General features: G+C 53.1%; 7 protein-coding genes across 7 annotated transcripts; 3 read left to right on the top strand and 4 right to left on the bottom strand.

The window, feature by feature from the left end:
* Positions 1 to 328: 328 nt before the first annotated feature.
* On the bottom strand, positions 329 to 2,043 carry PG986_005420 (uncharacterized protein; the record flags this gene model as incomplete). Its single annotated transcript, XM_066841642.1, has 2 exons — positions 329 to 1,740; positions 1,797 to 2,043. 2 exons carry the CDS (start codon positions 2,041 to 2,043, stop codon positions 329 to 331), a joined length of 1,659 nt encoding a protein of 552 aa, XP_066701504.1.
* A 1,375-nt stretch (positions 2,044 to 3,418) lies between these two features.
* Positions 3,419 to 4,579, top strand: PG986_005421 (uncharacterized protein; the record flags this gene model as incomplete). Its single annotated transcript, XM_066841643.1, has 2 exons — positions 3,419 to 4,024; positions 4,085 to 4,579. The coding sequence occupies 2 exons, from the start codon at positions 3,419 to 3,421 to the stop codon at positions 4,577 to 4,579; spliced, it is 1,101 nt and encodes a 366-aa protein (XP_066701505.1).
* Positions 4,580 to 5,556: 977 nt separating this feature from the next.
* Positions 5,557 to 8,524, top strand: PG986_005422 (uncharacterized protein; the record flags this gene model as incomplete). The annotated part of the gene is made up of 10 exons (XM_066841644.1): positions 5,557 to 5,645; positions 5,732 to 5,780; positions 5,850 to 5,994; positions 6,057 to 6,246; positions 6,370 to 6,964; positions 7,021 to 7,089; positions 7,145 to 7,404; positions 7,465 to 7,510; positions 7,628 to 8,210; positions 8,454 to 8,524. The coding sequence occupies 10 exons, from the start codon at positions 5,557 to 5,559 to the stop codon at positions 8,522 to 8,524; spliced, it is 2,097 nt and encodes a 698-aa protein (XP_066701506.1).
* Positions 8,525 to 9,120: 596 nt separating this feature from the next.
* Positions 9,121 to 10,272, bottom strand: PG986_005423 (uncharacterized protein; the record flags this gene model as incomplete). The annotated part of the gene is made up of 1 exon (XM_066841645.1): positions 9,121 to 10,272. One exon carries the CDS (start codon positions 10,270 to 10,272, stop codon positions 9,121 to 9,123), a length of 1,152 nt encoding a protein of 383 aa, XP_066701507.1.
* A 652-nt stretch (positions 10,273 to 10,924) lies between these two features.
* Positions 10,925 to 12,341, top strand: PG986_005424 (GRF zinc finger domain-containing protein; the record flags this gene model as incomplete). The annotated part of the gene is given in 3 exon segments (XM_066841646.1): positions 10,925 to 11,204; positions 11,219 to 11,517; positions 11,613 to 12,341. The coding sequence occupies 3 exon segments, from the start codon at positions 10,925 to 10,927 to the stop codon at positions 12,339 to 12,341; spliced, it is 1,308 nt and encodes a 435-aa protein (XP_066701508.1).
* A 44-nt stretch (positions 12,342 to 12,385) lies between these two features.
* Positions 12,386 to 13,410, bottom strand: PG986_005425 (uncharacterized protein; the record flags this gene model as incomplete). The annotated part of the gene is made up of 4 exons (XM_066841647.1): positions 12,386 to 12,706; positions 12,783 to 12,947; positions 13,236 to 13,322; positions 13,393 to 13,410. 4 exons carry the CDS (start codon positions 13,408 to 13,410, stop codon positions 12,386 to 12,388), a joined length of 591 nt encoding a protein of 196 aa, XP_066701509.1.
* Positions 13,411 to 14,035: 625 nt separating this feature from the next.
* On the bottom strand, positions 14,036 to 15,499 carry PG986_005426 (uncharacterized protein; the record flags this gene model as incomplete). The annotated part of the gene is made up of 1 exon (XM_066841648.1): positions 14,036 to 15,499. The coding sequence occupies one exon, from the start codon at positions 15,497 to 15,499 to the stop codon at positions 14,036 to 14,038; it is 1,464 nt and encodes a 487-aa protein (XP_066701510.1).
* Between the last annotated feature and the right edge of the window lie 825 nt (positions 15,500 to 16,324).

A 16,324-nucleotide genomic window follows, 5' to 3' on the forward strand; every position in this document is an offset into this window, starting at 1 on the left:
TGGAGAACCTGGGCTCATCGAACTTTGACCGTTGGACTTGGTTGTAGAAGTTAGGATTTGTCCGTCTTTGGCTTGATTCTATCTAGGGTATTTGGGTTCAGGCCACAGACAGTACTGGGGGTTTGACGTGGACTCAATCTTCAGAGTGTGAGACCTTGGCTGTAGCAGCCTCAAAGCACCCAAGCCCCCGGACGACAGCCACGTCAATCTACAAAAGGGGGGGCCAAGTTCCGAGTAATGACAGATAATCGATAGGGCTGCTTGGTATCCTTAACGCCATGGCGATGCTACCTATAAATGCAAATGTAAAGAGGCACTCAAGACTCCGTTACATGCTGTCCTCCATCTGGTGACTGCGAACCTTTGCCCAGTCGTCCTTCTCTTTCTTTCCACCGAGATGTTCTAAGCCCATGCCACGCTCAACCCATTCTTTGCTGCCCATCTCACTCAGCCTAGACAGGGCTCTTGCGAAAGCAAACCGCTCCTCGTCGCCAGAAAACAGGCTGGAGCTTTTCAGCTGATCGATGTTGCTATCCAAATCCTCCAGCATGTGGTGCATGGCGTCCATGGAGTCGCTTCCCTCCTCTTCTGCTGGCTCTTTGCCATCTTTCTTCATCGATTCCTTCATCTCTTGGGCCGAGATGAATAATTCCGTCAGCGGCACGGCAGTCGTCAAGACAAGCTTTGCATGGGACTCATAGACTGCGTCGATGAACGTAATGAAGCGGCGGGCAAGATCCCGCTCCCGGAACGTCATGCCTGGCACGTCGGTCACAACAAACGCATCGTAGCTGCGCATGAGCTCGATGTAATCGGCAGCACCGGTTGCTTTCCTAATCAGCTCATCAAAGGTAAACCAAGCGCAGCGCCCGCTAACGCGCGGGACATAGATTTCTCGGCCCCAGACTTTTTGTACTTCAGAGTGAGCCTCAGGCGAGTCCCGGTCACCGAGAAAACGAAACCATTTTTCGGCATGCGAAGCAGCATGGCTGTCCAGAGTGCAGTGGTAAACGCCAGACGGCGGCCGCGGGATCTTCCGATAGTCTGTTGGCGAATCCAGGTTGATGACATGCAAGCGAGCCTTGAGCAAATTGATGGCTGGGACAAACGATTCGCGTTGGATGCCGTTCTTGTACAGCTCATCCGGATGTCGATTGGACGTCGTCACTAACACTGTCCCATGTGACATGAGCGACTCGAGCAACCTACGCAGTATCATAGCATCGGCGACATCGGTACATTGGAACTCATCGAAACAGAGCACGTTTGCTTGCTCTGCGATGTCGGCTGCGACGAATGGCACGGCGTCGATGTCGTTGCCATGCTCCAGCTTCATTTTGTGCAGCCGCTTGTGGACGTCCTGCATGAAGTTATGGAAATGTATCCTGGTCTTCGACTGAACAGACTTGGGAAGTGTATCGTAGAAGAGGTCCATCAGCATAGTCTTACCACTTCCAACATCGCCATATAGATAAAGCCCGCGCGGTAACTCCGCCGGGATCTCTTGCAACGGGCTTTTGCTGCTCTGCTTCCCACCAAACCACCCGAACAGTGACTTCTGGGGCTTCAGCGACTCGAGGGTAGGGTGTACAACGGGGCGCGCCCGGTAGTTGACAAGGTCGTCGTGTAAGTGCTGTAGACTTTGGATGATGCCGCGCTGATGTTCATCTTCGCGCAGTCGACCTTCGGCGACACGTCGATCGTACTCTTGTATCGGGCCATGGCTATCAGCCGCAGTAGCTGTTGGGGATATTAGCTTCCCTGTGTTTTCCGACGAATTCCGCGCTTTGACATACGCTTCTCTACTGCGACGTCCGCTACCGTCGCAAGTCGCCGCAGGCCAGGAGGCTGAACAATGGCCGGATGTGGCGTATGCGCCCGCGAATTGGCAATTGACAGAGCCAGAGCAGATAGCGGCCGATTACCAGCCTTCTGTAAACACTGGGAACATAGCGACCGCCTCGTAGCTGCTCGTGCGACAAATCTAGTTGGCAAGAGCCGCACAGGAGGGATTGAAGGTATTCGGAGGGGCATTTTCTTCATGGTTTAGTCTCTACTACCGGAACAAACAAGGAGTGAATGCGATGTGCAAGAGCATAACCAAACCAAAGGAAGAACAAAGTATGCGACAAGCCCCAAGGTTTATTCTGCACGAGGCGATCATGAGCAATTCTGCGATCAGATGACTTGAGAGGCCTGTCAAAGCAAATTGGCGCTGCCAATCTACTGGGAGCAATGGCGTCAGAGGGCCAAGAATCAGAAACAAGAACAAGGCCAAGTCGTCCGAACAAGTCCAGGGTCAATACCGACAAAAGGCCGTTCAAGGTCCTGTCGAGTCTATTGCTAACCGAGGCCAGGGGCGATAAACCCAGCTAGCAGATAAAAGTGCCCGATAACCATTACACGGCTTATGTAGACGGTGCACCTGCGAGTCAAGTCGTCTTGCGGGGGAATTGATTTGATCGATTTGGATCGCGTGGGGGGCCTGCCTGGTCTAAACGACTGAAACCGGAACAGGCCTTGGGGAAAGCTCCGAAGCTATCAAGAATGGTCAACCATCCAGATATACCTATGTCGTATTCTCTGCCGTCTTGCTTCTGTGCCGGCCCCCTTCGTCTGATATTGTAGCATTGCAGATGTTAGCGTTCCGGCGATTAACAACGATTGGGACAGGATCCGGTCCTCGCCATGCGCAGGTACTGGGGCGGCAGCGAAGACGTACATGTATGCAAGAGGACCTGCTGCACGGCATACTGTACAGTCAATACGCGTCCTACTCTTCCCACCAAGCTTGGCTCTCGGGCGTTTTACCACCAGATGCAAGCCCACTTCCCGTCACATCTCGCCAGATCCACACACCGTGACGCTTGTTGTAATTCGCCGCGCTGGGGAAGCCGGCCAATGAACAGGTGCGAGCATAACCTCGAAGTTTATCGGGCGTTGTCTGGCAAGGTTCTACGAGGCGTGCTGCCACTCAGGGCACGCAGAGCGGCATCACCGCCACGGCCGATGGTCCGCTGCTTCATGCAGGTGGGGCCTACGGCTTTTCAACAGTAGGGGCGCGCGCTTGCATATCACGCCTGAAACTGCATACGACCGCTGATTTAACATCCTGTCATTTGGCCTGTAGCCATATATTAAACTATACTATAGTGCGACTCTCGCACAATGCTTGACTGGCAGCGTACCCCTTGCCAGACTCTTGTCCTGACAGCTCAGATCAGGGCCGATCTTGTAAGTCGTAGAAAGCTAAAAAACCAGCACTGCCCACGCCCAGCCGGCCCTCGGGGGGTTTCACGCTCTTCTTGGAGATGAACGACTTTCTTTCTTTCATTCAGTCCGCCAGACCTTATGGATTGGTCGCGGCCAGCGGTCAGGATACTGCTCTTCTTCCAGCTGTGACGTCTTGTCGTTGAGCATGTCGTCGTTGTCTCCCATTACAGTCGTTAAAAGTGATCAGAGCCATTGGTCCACCACATCTTCGGATCTTGGGAACCCAGAGGAGACCAAGTTCTTAGCAGCCAAAGGCAAGCTCAAGCTTCCAGATAAGCTCGCCAAGGTCAAGGAAACCCCTCCCGCTCCCAGGCCCGGGTCGCTTGGGAGCAATGGCGACATCATCGTGGCCATCTTCCGGGCCTTCCAGTTCCTGCCCGTCGGTATAGCCTGCGCCGTGCACGTTGCGATACCGATTCTCATGATCAAGAAGCTACGCCCTTTCGATATATCTGTGGTGGCCGTCTCGGGTCTCTCGCTGGTCTGGATGGTGGCTGCCATCTTTGTGAGGCATGTCTGGGCATGGTGGATCGTGGGCGCAGATGCAAACGTCATGGTGGCCTGGCTGGTCCTCTACCTAGTAGGCAGGTTTGCCAATTTCGACAACCAGCTTGGCACCACCATGAGTCTGGCATCGTGGGCCTCGGCAGCCAGTGCCCTGGTCGGTGCTATCGTATTGGGACTTCACGGCATTCCCTACTACATGAGGAAACGGTATCCTCACTATTATGGCTTACCATCAAAGAGAAGTGTGAGTCTCGGGCCTCCGGATATGCGTTGTCAATGTATTTGCTAAATATAATAACTACAGGCCAACAGGGACAGTGTGGTCTCCAACCCGGACGATAGCTTTCAACCCTCTGGCGGTCGCCTTCCGACAGAAAGCATGATATTTTCGGCCCCGAAGCTCCACCGGCAACTAACAGGAGATCAGCGCCTGCCATCAAGGACAGGATCTCAGATAGCCGGCCTGAAAAGTCCTACTACTGCCAAGATACCGGAAGAGGGAGTTATGCCAGAAGCACCCTTCATGAGGGAAGCCAGAGGCCCCCTTCGAATGCCCGAACCGCCCCTCGACCAGAGACGCCCGGTAAAGGGCCGGATGACGGGAGTATCGGTGTTGTCCGAGATCATTGGCACCTATGCTAACTTGGGCAACACTGACTCGGCACCACCCGTACCACAGAAGAACCCGGGCCGCAGATTTAGAGATTTTGCCGGCAGAGCTAGCCACTTACGAAAGCCGTCCAAGCCCGACGCTACTATGATGAGACGAGAGACACGGAGACCACATGGGTTCATATAGGCACTGTGAACTGGCTTCATGCTATTTTTTATTTTATTTTTTTATTACATTCATACTAAACCCTCAAGCAACAATACTACAGCAGACTTTCTGCCAGCCTATACGTCCAGCTTCTCACCCAATCATTAGCGAATGCACGTACTCAGTGATCCTGCCCTGGTGTCGGGACTTGTTGTTTCGGGGTCTGCCTATTCTTTCAGCCGTTCAAAGTCCAGACTGAGAAGCCGAGGTCAAGCTGAATCAACACAATACGGCTGTTACAGCTGTTGTATGAAAGGGATTGCGTTGTGTAACGGATGATGCTAGCCAGTGCAAAACTTGTAGAGCTCTAGACCGACATCATCCTTGAAATACAGCACTGAGCTTCCCAGTAGGGTACGTAGTCCCCATAGATTGATTTGCATTTACTATTGGTCGTCCACGTCGTCTTACCAATCATTACGATAAGTACCTCACTATCTAGATAACCATGCCAAAACACATAGCTTTCAATTGATGTATCCTGCTTCAGATGATGATAAGGACGATGATGATGGTTGTAGACACCGCTGTACATTATGTAGGAAGGTACTAGTGACGTTCCTGCCACTAGCCAGTCCTATGGCTATGTACCTTAGGTACATGCACCTACCAGTTATTTCCGGGTGTGAGTGATGGATTAATGCGAGGGAGGGGTGGTTCTTGAGCTTGCTTGCTCTACCCCACTTTCCTCACTCGAAAAACCCCATATTATTTGCTACCTAATCCAATTCTCATATCGACTCCTCAAATACACGCCCTCGGCGACTGGACTGGGCTATCCAACCCTCTAGGTTACCACCTTCGCTAATTACCAAGATCTCATCGCCGGCGCACGCCATGCCCAATTGTCCCCACTTGTCCTCTGCCAGGATTCCCGCCGCCCACGACCTGTTAGACACACCCAACTCCCCGGAGCTTCTGTCCGTCTGTCCCGGCAAACTGCGGGACTGCCGAAAATGGCTGAGGTCGACTCTGCTCCCCATTCGGCGCCGCAGCCGAGGAGAAAATTCGCCGTCCCACCTGTCAAAGTCGCCTGCTTGGCTTGGTAAGCCTGAACCAACCTTGTGCACTTGGATCGTGTATGCGCATATGTATGTGTGTCAATTGCGATGCTGATTGTTTCGCGCGTAGTCGAGCATCTCGGACAAGGTGCAACGGCGAGCGCCCCTCGTGCGCCAGTGTAAGTCCCAAACATGTCCCCTGAAAGCCCGCGGGCCGCAAGTGTCGTGACTGAGACTCAAGTGCGCAGTGTGTTGCCAAAGAACGCCAATGCATCTACAAACCCAGCAGACGAGGCGGGCCGCGTTTTCGCAAGAAGACGCAGCCGCCTGAGAACAGTCATGAGCCAGACAACACCCTGAATCCCAGAGACCTTAAAGGGGATGGCATCAGCCGTATGAAACCTGAATAGCTTGGTTGCTTTCCCGAGCCTACGAGAAACTAATCAGAGAAACAGTCTCGATAGAAAATTACATTGACCCCGGGGCTGGGTTGAAGAGTCTTGGAGATGCACTGAACGATAGTGATGCCCTATTCGATAGCTTGTTCATGAACAGTCACTCTGATGGCTCTCAAGCCAATGCTTCACCCAACGAGGGTGAGACAAATGACCCCATGGTCAGGGTGTATGACTCTGATGCAGAAGTGTGAGTAGACGCATCGTGCCCCCGTTCGTGATTCTTGATCACCAACGCAAATTCCTGAGAGAAAGAGGGCATGATGCTGCTGGCCCCTTTCTGCCTGGTAATCACGACTAATTAGACCGACAGCCTCAATGCCTACTATATATGGATACATCCATTCTTCCCGATCCTCCCGGCGCCACATTGTTCGCCGAGGCCTGACGAGCCAACACCGTTTTTCCAGAATAGACCAAATGATATAGATGAATCTTCGTCACCACTTGGTCTGGCTATTTCGGCCCTGCTAGCCCTCATCCCTTGCCCCCAGGACCGCAACTCTCTCGCAGAGGACTCGGTTGTCTTTCGCCGAAAGTACGCCCAATTTGTTGCACAGGCAGCCATTGAGAGCATAGAACTGGATTCTGAAAGACCAGAATCCTCTGTCGAGCCCCGCAAAGCCCTCGAGGACCCTGATGATGTGCCTCGTCGACCCGCCTTTTGCCCGGATGTTCCTATAGATCTTGAGAGCATAATTGCTCTCGACATACTAAGCGTCTACGAGTATGCCCAAAGAGGAAACCTGAAGAAAACGAAGAACCGTGCCAGTACAGCCATGATGTTTGCTATGGACCTTTCCCTTCACCTCAAGGGCGACGTTGAGGACGCATACGCGGAATGTAGGCGGCGCGTGTGGTGGATGACTTATATTTGCTACTGCCAAAGCTGCATCGTTAGCAACACGGTAAGGAAGTCGACTTTGTTAGCTTAGATGGATTGACTAAATTTCCTTCATAACAGCGACCAAGCTTTGCGATATTCACGCCGAGCTTTACAGCTCACCCTCCGACAATCAAGTCCGATCCACAGGTTCGTTTCTTCCCAGCTAAACAAGATCCCCCTTTACTAACAAGACATTGCGCAGGCATGGTACTGGTTTATGAAATCGCAGCAGGCGATATTGGCCGCGACAGAGTTTGTTATTAATCTGAACAAGGCAATGGCTACCGAGGCAGACATGACCCCTTCGTATCAACGCATGATGGAATTGGAAACCTTCCTGGAGCCTCTGATCACCGAAAGTGAGCAATGGGTTCTGAGCTGCCCCATGACGCAGCCGGTAGATAACGACGAGGCCGTGGTGGCTCACTCACTGCGATGCATGGCCCGTATTAAGTTGAACAGGTTGGTTACGTCACACCATATGGATGCCACGCTCGTCACTTGGACTAAGTTTGTATACAGTGCGCGCATCAAGGTGCATCGGTATTGCGCTTTCTTCGATGCTCCAGTAAGTGCTGTACTCCTTTTGATTGCTTGCCAAATAGGCGGCTTTGCGTGATACTGGCCGTTAGGCTGCTGCTACTCTACTCATGCCGCTACATTTGCTAATACGAACGATCAACAGATTTTCTCCGGGAAACACTGCGATCTTAAGGCCATCCAAGACAAGGACAAAAACACGCCCGAACTAATGCTTTGGCCTTCGTGCTGCGATAAGGCGTCGCCCAGCTCTCCTGCATCGTCCCACTACACAGCAGCCAGTTCGTCCCCGGCTAGGTCAAACAGCTCCAACAACCACAGCCAGCTTGGGCGCGCATACCAGTCATCTTTAGCATTAATCTTCCCCTTTAGCAGTCACCAGTCAGCCAAGGTCTGTCTGAAGTCCTCCCTGAATATCGCGCAATCGTTTGATTCTTTGCCTTATCCCAACCCATCCTCCCAGTTGTGCGACCCTCCCTGCTACTTGGGGCAAAGATCGAACGTCATTGCGCCCCGGACGATGCCATCGTTTGCATGTTGCGCTATGCAATGCGCTTATGTGCTCCTCTCGGTTCACGATAAAACACAAGCGACTTATCCCCAGGGCACCACTGTCAATGACGTACTTGTCAATGATCTTCTAGGACGACTCCAACAGGGCATGCTTTCTATATTAGCGACGCTCGAGAACTACGGGACTGCTTTCGAAGCTTTGGGTGGAATGAGAGGTAAGCACATCACCCGGCCCTAGACTTGACACGAAGTGTAATGCTTGATATTGACCAAAACTGATGGCAATAGACCAAATACGAGACAAGGTGTATTCGTCAGTAAACTTCGATGCATAAGGAAGGAAATGCAGTGTTCTATAAAAGCCTGACATCATTGTAAATGCCTGAGGGCCATGGAGGGTTCATGTGCCACATGCCTGTTTACATATCCAGATGTGGATATCACCTACACAAATTTAGAATTTCAACCCCTTATTCTTGTGTCAACGCTAATCCCTGCTATCATCCTGAATGTACTACCCGGTGCTTAGCTATGGTTGCCCAGCTGTCATTTTGTATCATGCTGTGTTGCAGATGCACCCTTCCTACTGATCAGGGTTTAGGGCTCAAGATGAATTGCAAGACAGAATGATTGTATTGTAACAAGTCTCAGGCGCCATCCGGTCACTCACAACCACGGCATGTTAACCGTGAGCATTTACGCTCATTCATCATCTAATGCGCAGGAAATCATAGCAACAAGCCGGCAAATCGCCCAGTATAATTTGCGCCTGGCGTGCTATACCAATTCCGACGGCGAAGTCACGGGGGCGTGTCTCCCTCCCTTAGCTCTTATGTGGAATTCTCGAGCAGAGGTATTCGCCTCCTTTGTCCGAATCAACACAAAGTACGGGGTTGCCAAGTGTTGAGAGATATTATAAATACTCAGTTGGACATATAACAAGTGTACGCCTTCATAATGCAACCGCGCCATTCATATTATACGTCACCTTTTATACTGGAAATATGATAGGCCTTTTGTTGTTTTATGGCCATCCCCTTGAACGCCATACATGCAAGTCCCAGGCTAATTTAGATGGAAATACTGTCCTCATCGTTTTCGTTGGTCCACTGTGTGTGTGGCTGACTACCCGCGGCCCTGAAGGAGCGCATTCGCATCCCATAATAACACCCGCTCGTCCCAGCCCACAGTGGCGACCCAGCCTCCGACGCCAAACAGGCACCAGTCCACACCAGTGACGAACTCAGTATGCCGGTTCATCACGCCGAGCTGGACCCCGGGTTTCACGGGCGAAGGTGGGCCTTGCTGCAGTTGTGGTGCCATGGTCGAGCCATCCGTCCACAGGCGCACCGTCATGTCGTAGCTGGCGCTGATGAGAATGTCGCGGGCGTGCGGGCTCCAGGCCAGCCGCCGCACGGCGTAGCTGTGGCCCGTCATGAGCGACGCGGGCCCCGCCGAGGGGTTCCGGATGTCGAAGGTGCGGATCACGCGGTCGACGCCGCCCGTCGCGATGACGGTGTCGTTGTACTTGTTCCAGTCGTGCGTCAGGATCTCGGCCGGCATCGCGGGCGGCGCCACGCCGGGCGGTAGGGGGACGGCCGGCATCGCGTGCACGGGGATCTTGGTTGTCAGGTGGTACTGCGCGCTCACGGGCGTTCGCAGGTCGAAGATGCGCAGGTGCGAGTCGGTCGAGACGGCCGAGACGATGTGCGGGTTCGACGGGCAGTACGAGGTGCTGTAGGTGCAGTTCCCGACTGGCAATGTCTTGATCGACTCTTGCCTTGCTGGCGACCACTGGGGAATATTACAAGTAATTAGCCAAAAGACGTGAATGTAACAGCAGCAGCAGCGCTGCCGGCGACAGCGGCAGAAACGCACAATCTTGATGGTCCCGTCCCAGGAGCTGGAGGCGAAGGTGTCTTTGGTGACCGGGCTCCAGGCCACGGAAAAGGTCTCGCGTTTGTGTTCGTGGAAGTTCATGACGGGGAACTGCGGTACGTTGACGTCGTAGAGCTTAATGGAGCCGTCGCCGCACGCCGCGAGCAGCTGGTTCTCGTTGATCTCCGACCAGGCCAGGTCGTACTGCGCATCGTTCGTGTCGAAGGTCTTTTCAATCTGGATCCCCTGGGGGCCCAGGCCCAAGCAGAATAACCGCCCATTTCCCACGATACCGTAGTTGGCGGCCGATGCGACGGCGATGCGCGAGTCGAAGTAGGGCGAGTATTTGACGGCGTACGGGTTGAAGCCAGGCGTCCGGAACTCCAGCATAGACGCCATGGCGGTTCCTGTGGGGGTTTCACTCGTCCGGAACAAGGAAACTCATTCGTTTCGTTTCGTATATATATATATTAGTGGCTACATATAGGGACGGTGGTCTGGAAAGTGAGAAAGCTGACTGAGTGAGCCGCTGTGATCACTGGGAGAGCTCCAAAGCTCGTGACGATGATCATTCCTCCCCCCACCAAAGCCCATCATGCCGAGGCCCCGCCTTCGCTGCCGATTGGAAGCTAGGTTAGTGCGGTTAGGGGGTTTAGTGGGTGAACGTCAGCCCGTCCCGCTGGATTAAACGCGAAACCTAGAGGGTTTTCTAGGCGCCAAGGTGCCTAATGGGCTCCCGCTTACAGGTAAAAGTCAAGCGAATACAGGAGACATAACGCATTAACCTAATGTTATTATTGTATTGGTTGCCTGCCTACATGTATCCAGACCTCAACGTCTACTACCTAACGTTAGTCATTACCAGAGGCAAACCAAGTACTTACCTACTTTCTTGAATTTGCAAACTGCATCAAATTCGTAGGGCTTCAGTCAGCTACGGATCTCGCAGGGCCCATCTTCGCTAATTGTTTTCCCTTCGCGATGAAGAGTCCGCGCTTGATATCGCACACGACTACATGCATGTGGCCTGCAAATCATCGTCATTATCATCATGGAAGCTTTTCTGAAAGGAAGGAAGCGGAAACTGGAGGCAGCCTCCTCTTCGGCCCACCATGACGAATATGACGAGCCCACCGACGTTAAGCTTGCTATGCTCGCGTCCCTCCACCCGGACTTCGGCCAAGAAGCTCTGCTAGAAGCGTTACTTGCCCATGACGGATCTGTGAAGGCTGCGGCAGCTTCCTTGACCGACGTAGTCCCGGCGCAGGCGAAGAGGCCACAATTCAATGGCGTAGTGGGTTCCCAGACGTCTCTGAAGTTGTTCGCATCTCGTACCCTTGAGGAGGCTACGTCCCCCAAAAGGCCAAGATGTTGTCCAAGAAAGGGGCCACGCTGCATTTGTATGATCCGGACGATATTGCCGAGCATACCCCATGCACTATCGTCCATAACTTCCTTCCTCCTGAAATTGCCAATGACCTGCTCAGAGAGATGCTGCATGAGTCCAAGTCATTTGAGAAGATCACCTTCAAGCTGTTCGACAACGTCGTCTCAAGCCCACATACCTCAACATTCTATGTGGAAACAGACTTGGAACTGCATAACCAGAAGTACGAGTACTTCTATAACGGAGCGAAGCTGACGGTGAGTACTTATTAGCATGGCAGTCGGAATTACCACGGATGTTATTACTCCCTCATATCTAATATTGAGTGCCTAAGATATACTGACATAGGTAGGATGTGCGTAAAATCACGCCCCAGTTGCTCCGGGTCAAGCCCCTGGTCCAAGAAGGAGTAAACAAGGAAATAGAGAAGCGCATAAAGACCAAATACCCAGGTGGCCAAAAGTTGCAGTTTCAGTCCCCCGATCCGTGGAATCCCAATGCTGCTTTTGCCAACTGCTACACCGGACCTCAGGAGAACGTAGGTTACCACAGCGACCAGTTGACCTATCTGGGGCCCAGGGCTGTCATCGGCTCCCTGTCGCTTGGAGTTGCCCGGGAGTTCCGTGTCAGACGAGTGCTACCTAGAGCCCCGGACGACAACAGCAAAGACAATGCCGACGCCGAGGGCCAGATTGCGATCCACCTGCCTCACAACTCTCTCCTGGTAATGCATGCGGAGATGCAGGAGGAATGGAAGCACTCGATAGCACCTGCTCAAGCAATCGACCCTCACCCTATCGCGGGCAGCAGACGGATTAACATCACGTACAGAGACTATAAGCCAAGCCTCCACCCAAACTTCACTCCGCGGTGCAAGTGTGGCATTCCTGCCGTTCTCAAGGTGGTCCAGAAAAGAAAAGAGAACTGGGGCAAGTATTTTTGGATGTGTCACCGAGGCTATGTCCCCGAAAAGGAGAACTGTTCATTCTTCCAATGGGCAGACTTCGATGACGACGGGAATCCGAATTGGGATGAAGCTCGGTATAAGAAGGGTTATCTTGTCAAAGCCTCGGGCGCTTAACCACCATAAAGCTTGCGAGCTTTGAACATCCCGCTCATCATTAATCAAGGGTTGACATAAGTCGGCTTGTGGTCATTCCACCCATTCAGATATCGGACCCTCATCGGAGGGAAGTCAACGTCATTCATAACCTTGGCGTTCAAGAACCATCCATCTCTAGAGATGATGTAAAAAATCCGATTCCGATAAGACAGAAGGGAAGGCTCGCTGCTGCTGAACTCTTGGAACTTGTTGTCGATGGGTACGCCGCAAATCTCGCAGAAGCCGTTGGCTAGCATGCCGTTGCCCATAGTATAGTATGCTAGGTGGTCTTGCCCGTTCATAACTACCTGGTTCGCCTGGGGATACAGCCAGGCCACTCCAAGCTATCACGCGCTAGCGTCTGGCTAGATACCCCAAATAGGGGGCCCGACCAGCGGCTTTCATGTGTGGACGACGTACTCTGCTACATATACCACAGTTGCTTTCAGCCATACCAGAGAAATAGCTGCTGTCCAGTGGCTTGCTCTTTAACGCGAGCGTGACAGCTCTGCAATGGCAACTGCCGTGATAGAATTTGCCGCCCCTGGTGTTGGCTTCAGGCTCCGGACCAACAAAAAGGGGCGGCTCGTAGGGAGGAGGAAAAGAGGCACCACCAAAGCTCAAAGTCACATCAGCTCAGCCCAACCGGGGCGTTATAGCAGATAACAAAGGAGAAAGGGCCCATCAATGTTACAGAAAAGAGATCTCAGCGTTGAAAATACTTCTCCAACTAAGTGTGGGACTTACGGGCGACGTTCAAGGCTTTAAATATTCAAATCTTGGATCGCTCCTGCCTGGACCATTATTAATGACGGAGCTGACCTTTCCCCCTCTCCGCCAGTGGCTTTGGGGGCGGGAGGGGGCACCGCTCACATTGAGGACGAACTCAGGCTCCTCGCCAGGCTGAGGTTCATACGTGAAGCCCCTGGCGAGGCGTGAGGTACCACAGGTGGGACAGAACTATACCTACCACCCGACTATCAGTTCAAACGAAGTAGTCATCTAAACGCAAACAGCGGCATCATCTCACCTTATGGGTCACCAACATCCTCCCAAAGGTGTAGTCAGTAAGGTCATCTTCGTCGCCTTTGACTCAATGAAAGGACTACTTCGCAGGAAACACCTAAAGAGCGCCTTTCTTGGTACATATGCTACAGTTTCAATCATTCGCGGCGTGTATCTCGGGAATATAGGCCTCGTAAACGAACTCCTCGCAGTGGCAATTGCTACGATAGGTTTTGAGCAGCCCTTGCGGCTCTACCATGTCTATCGTCTGCGGTTGGCTGGCGGTTGGAGTCCTCGAAGACCCGACCGGCAACCTCTCAATGCCGTGCTTCGACGAAAGCCCACCCAGCCTTATATAGGGCGTGGCATCTTACAGATCATTCGCCAGGAACGCATGCACCCCTGCCGCAACGTCTCCGCAGTTGCATCAGTACAATACCTCGCACTTCGCAGCTTATTCTCCGGCGGCAGAGAAGGGAAATTTCCAGATGTCCGCATTGGCGGTTCTCTCCACTGTCGGCACTTATATGTGTCACCTGCTCACCTCAACACAACAAGGGGCTAGGCGTTCCCTTCAGACAGCAGCTAGTGCCTTCATGTTTGCACAGAATTCCATCTTCATTTATTTAGCAATAGTATGGTATTATCGATTTCTACGCCACTCTTATTCACTGATCAGAATCATTCGGATCGATAGTAAGGGCCCTGTAACGGGCTTCGTCTCGGGTAAGATCCGCCGTCGGGGACGCGCCTGGAGCCCGGACGTACGTCCATTTACCCTCCCACCGCTGGTCGGTATCCAAGTGTATAGTCCAATTTCCGATCTTATCCGCCTGCTTCATAATTATGTCGCTCGGGTTTGCCGCCGCTTCCGACCTGTCGAATTTCATCTCAGCCTCACCGCGACAATCCACGTCCCGAGGCTGGTAGTTGTACGCGTCTGGCGACTTGGCGAACCCGGGGAACTCGATGGCAAATCGCCCATAATGCTCAGACTTCTCGATGGCGCGGTGTGCGCACGCGCTCAACATCAACTTGCGTGCCATTTCTCTTGAGTATGGCTCTTCGAACGGTTTCCAGAAGGACGCGACGTAGCGCCCGCGTTCGGCCACCGCGTAGTTACACCGCAGCCGCCGGAAAAACTCGCGTGCGTACAGGTAGCAAATGTGGCCCGAGGCCCATCGATGATCATCTGAGAGTGCTCTTACTTCAAAGTCGTCCATCCATGACTTGTCGTCGACCCGGATGTGCGCGTGCTGCAGTAGTGCCGGCAGTCGGCCCTTGACCCTCTTGGTGCGTGTAGGCTTGGACGTTTCCACGGGGTCGATGATGGCAATGTCGGACGCGTAGCGGTCGTATTCGTTTGTGCTCAGTTCGGTGGCCTCGACACGCATCACGATCAAGACCCAGCGCGCCCTGGCTCGGGTATACCGGAACTGGTAGGGCCAGAAGACGTACTCGGCCTGCCGCATCTGCATCATGAGGTCAAAGTAGCCGAACTGGGCAACATCCCCGTCCACTGCGATGCTAGGCTTCCACTTCTGCTCCTTCTCCTTGAATTTCTTTTCGGGGTCCTCGAACACGTTCCAGCCGTCAAAGTTGACGACGGTCGCGATGTCCGGGTCTCCCAGGCAGGCCTGTTCCCACAGCAGGGCCGACACCATGCTGCGTGGGGTGATTTGTTCAGCAAAGCCCTCCTGCAGCCGATTCATGGCGTTGAGAGGAACGGCGAAATTGCTCGGCCTCGGGCAGCCGGCGTTGGCCAGGCGAGGGTGGTGGTCATTCCGCTGACGTTGGCTGTGGTCGATGGCGATGCGCGCTAGCTTCAGCCGAGGCACCAGCTCGTCCAAGGGTACATCTTGGCCTGATTGGTATTTGCCGTCTTTGGGATGAGACGTAGCGGAAGACTTGCCCTCCGTGGGCAGTTCACCCCCTTCTTCTTTTTCGCGGGTTGACTCATGTTTACTGAACTGCGATGCGGGTGTTGGCGGTACTTTACTGTACTCTATACCTTCGAAGCAGAGGACGGGGCTGTGCAAGAAGCAGTATCTGCGAGAAACTTGAAGAGGAGCCGTAGATGACGGCGGTAGGTAGACGTTCCCATGCTGACAAAGGACGTTTGGTTCGTTCATATCAAAGGCGGCATTGTTTGCCGGTTGCGGAAGAGGTCAATGAAGAGGGCCCGAACCAGTCTATCTCATCTCATTGAGACCATAGGGATAATCTCTTCCCGAGGCCCATTGAGAAATCTACATTGGCTGAGAAGACCGACATCTATGTTAACCTACCTTGCAACCCAGCTCGGAACGGATATGATGTGTGCATGAGCGTATAGCTCATACGAGTATTTATAAGTCGTACCCAGCCAAGTACGTAGGTTAGGTATCTAAAAGCGATGCTTGATGTATGTACACGTAGGGCTGGCAGGGTACTGTATCAATTATCAGTGCGCCCCACGGCAAGATGCCCACTCTGCCACTGGCGGGAGCTTTGGTAGTCGCGTCCAACCTCTTGTAATAATAAGCCACGTGATGCCCACCACTTCTCCTCCTTGCAGCTGATATCTAATACAGAAGCTGCCACTCGTTGAGGGCGTTACGCAGGAGAGCGCACAGCATTGCCGGCTGCTCGGTTGATTGGATGCGTCGTTGGCGAGCTTAGGCTGTGCTGCGTTACCGTTGAGTCTGGTCCGTCTCGCCCACTGGCTCCCGCTGGTTCTCCACTGGCTCCCACTGGCGCAACCTGCATCTGTTGTTGTCAGCAAACCAGCGCCATTCATTATTTTGTTATTTCGCAGCCTGACGACCGCCCTCGTCTCGTCTTTGCCCGAGCAGAACGCGCAGCTTTCCCACCATGTCTGTGCTTTCTTGAATTGCCCTCTGTCCAATTGTAATTATCACTTTACTAGCGAGCAGACTGCTTTCATGCCCTTTCGCCCGCGTCGCTCTCGAAAACCT

Source organism: Apiospora aurea (assembly GCF_038362705.1).
Source record: "Apiospora aurea strain CBS 24483 chromosome Unknown utg000004l_segment0_segment0, whole genome shotgun sequence".
NCBI lineage: Eukaryota > Fungi > Ascomycota > Sordariomycetes > Amphisphaeriales > Apiosporaceae > Apiospora > Apiospora aurea.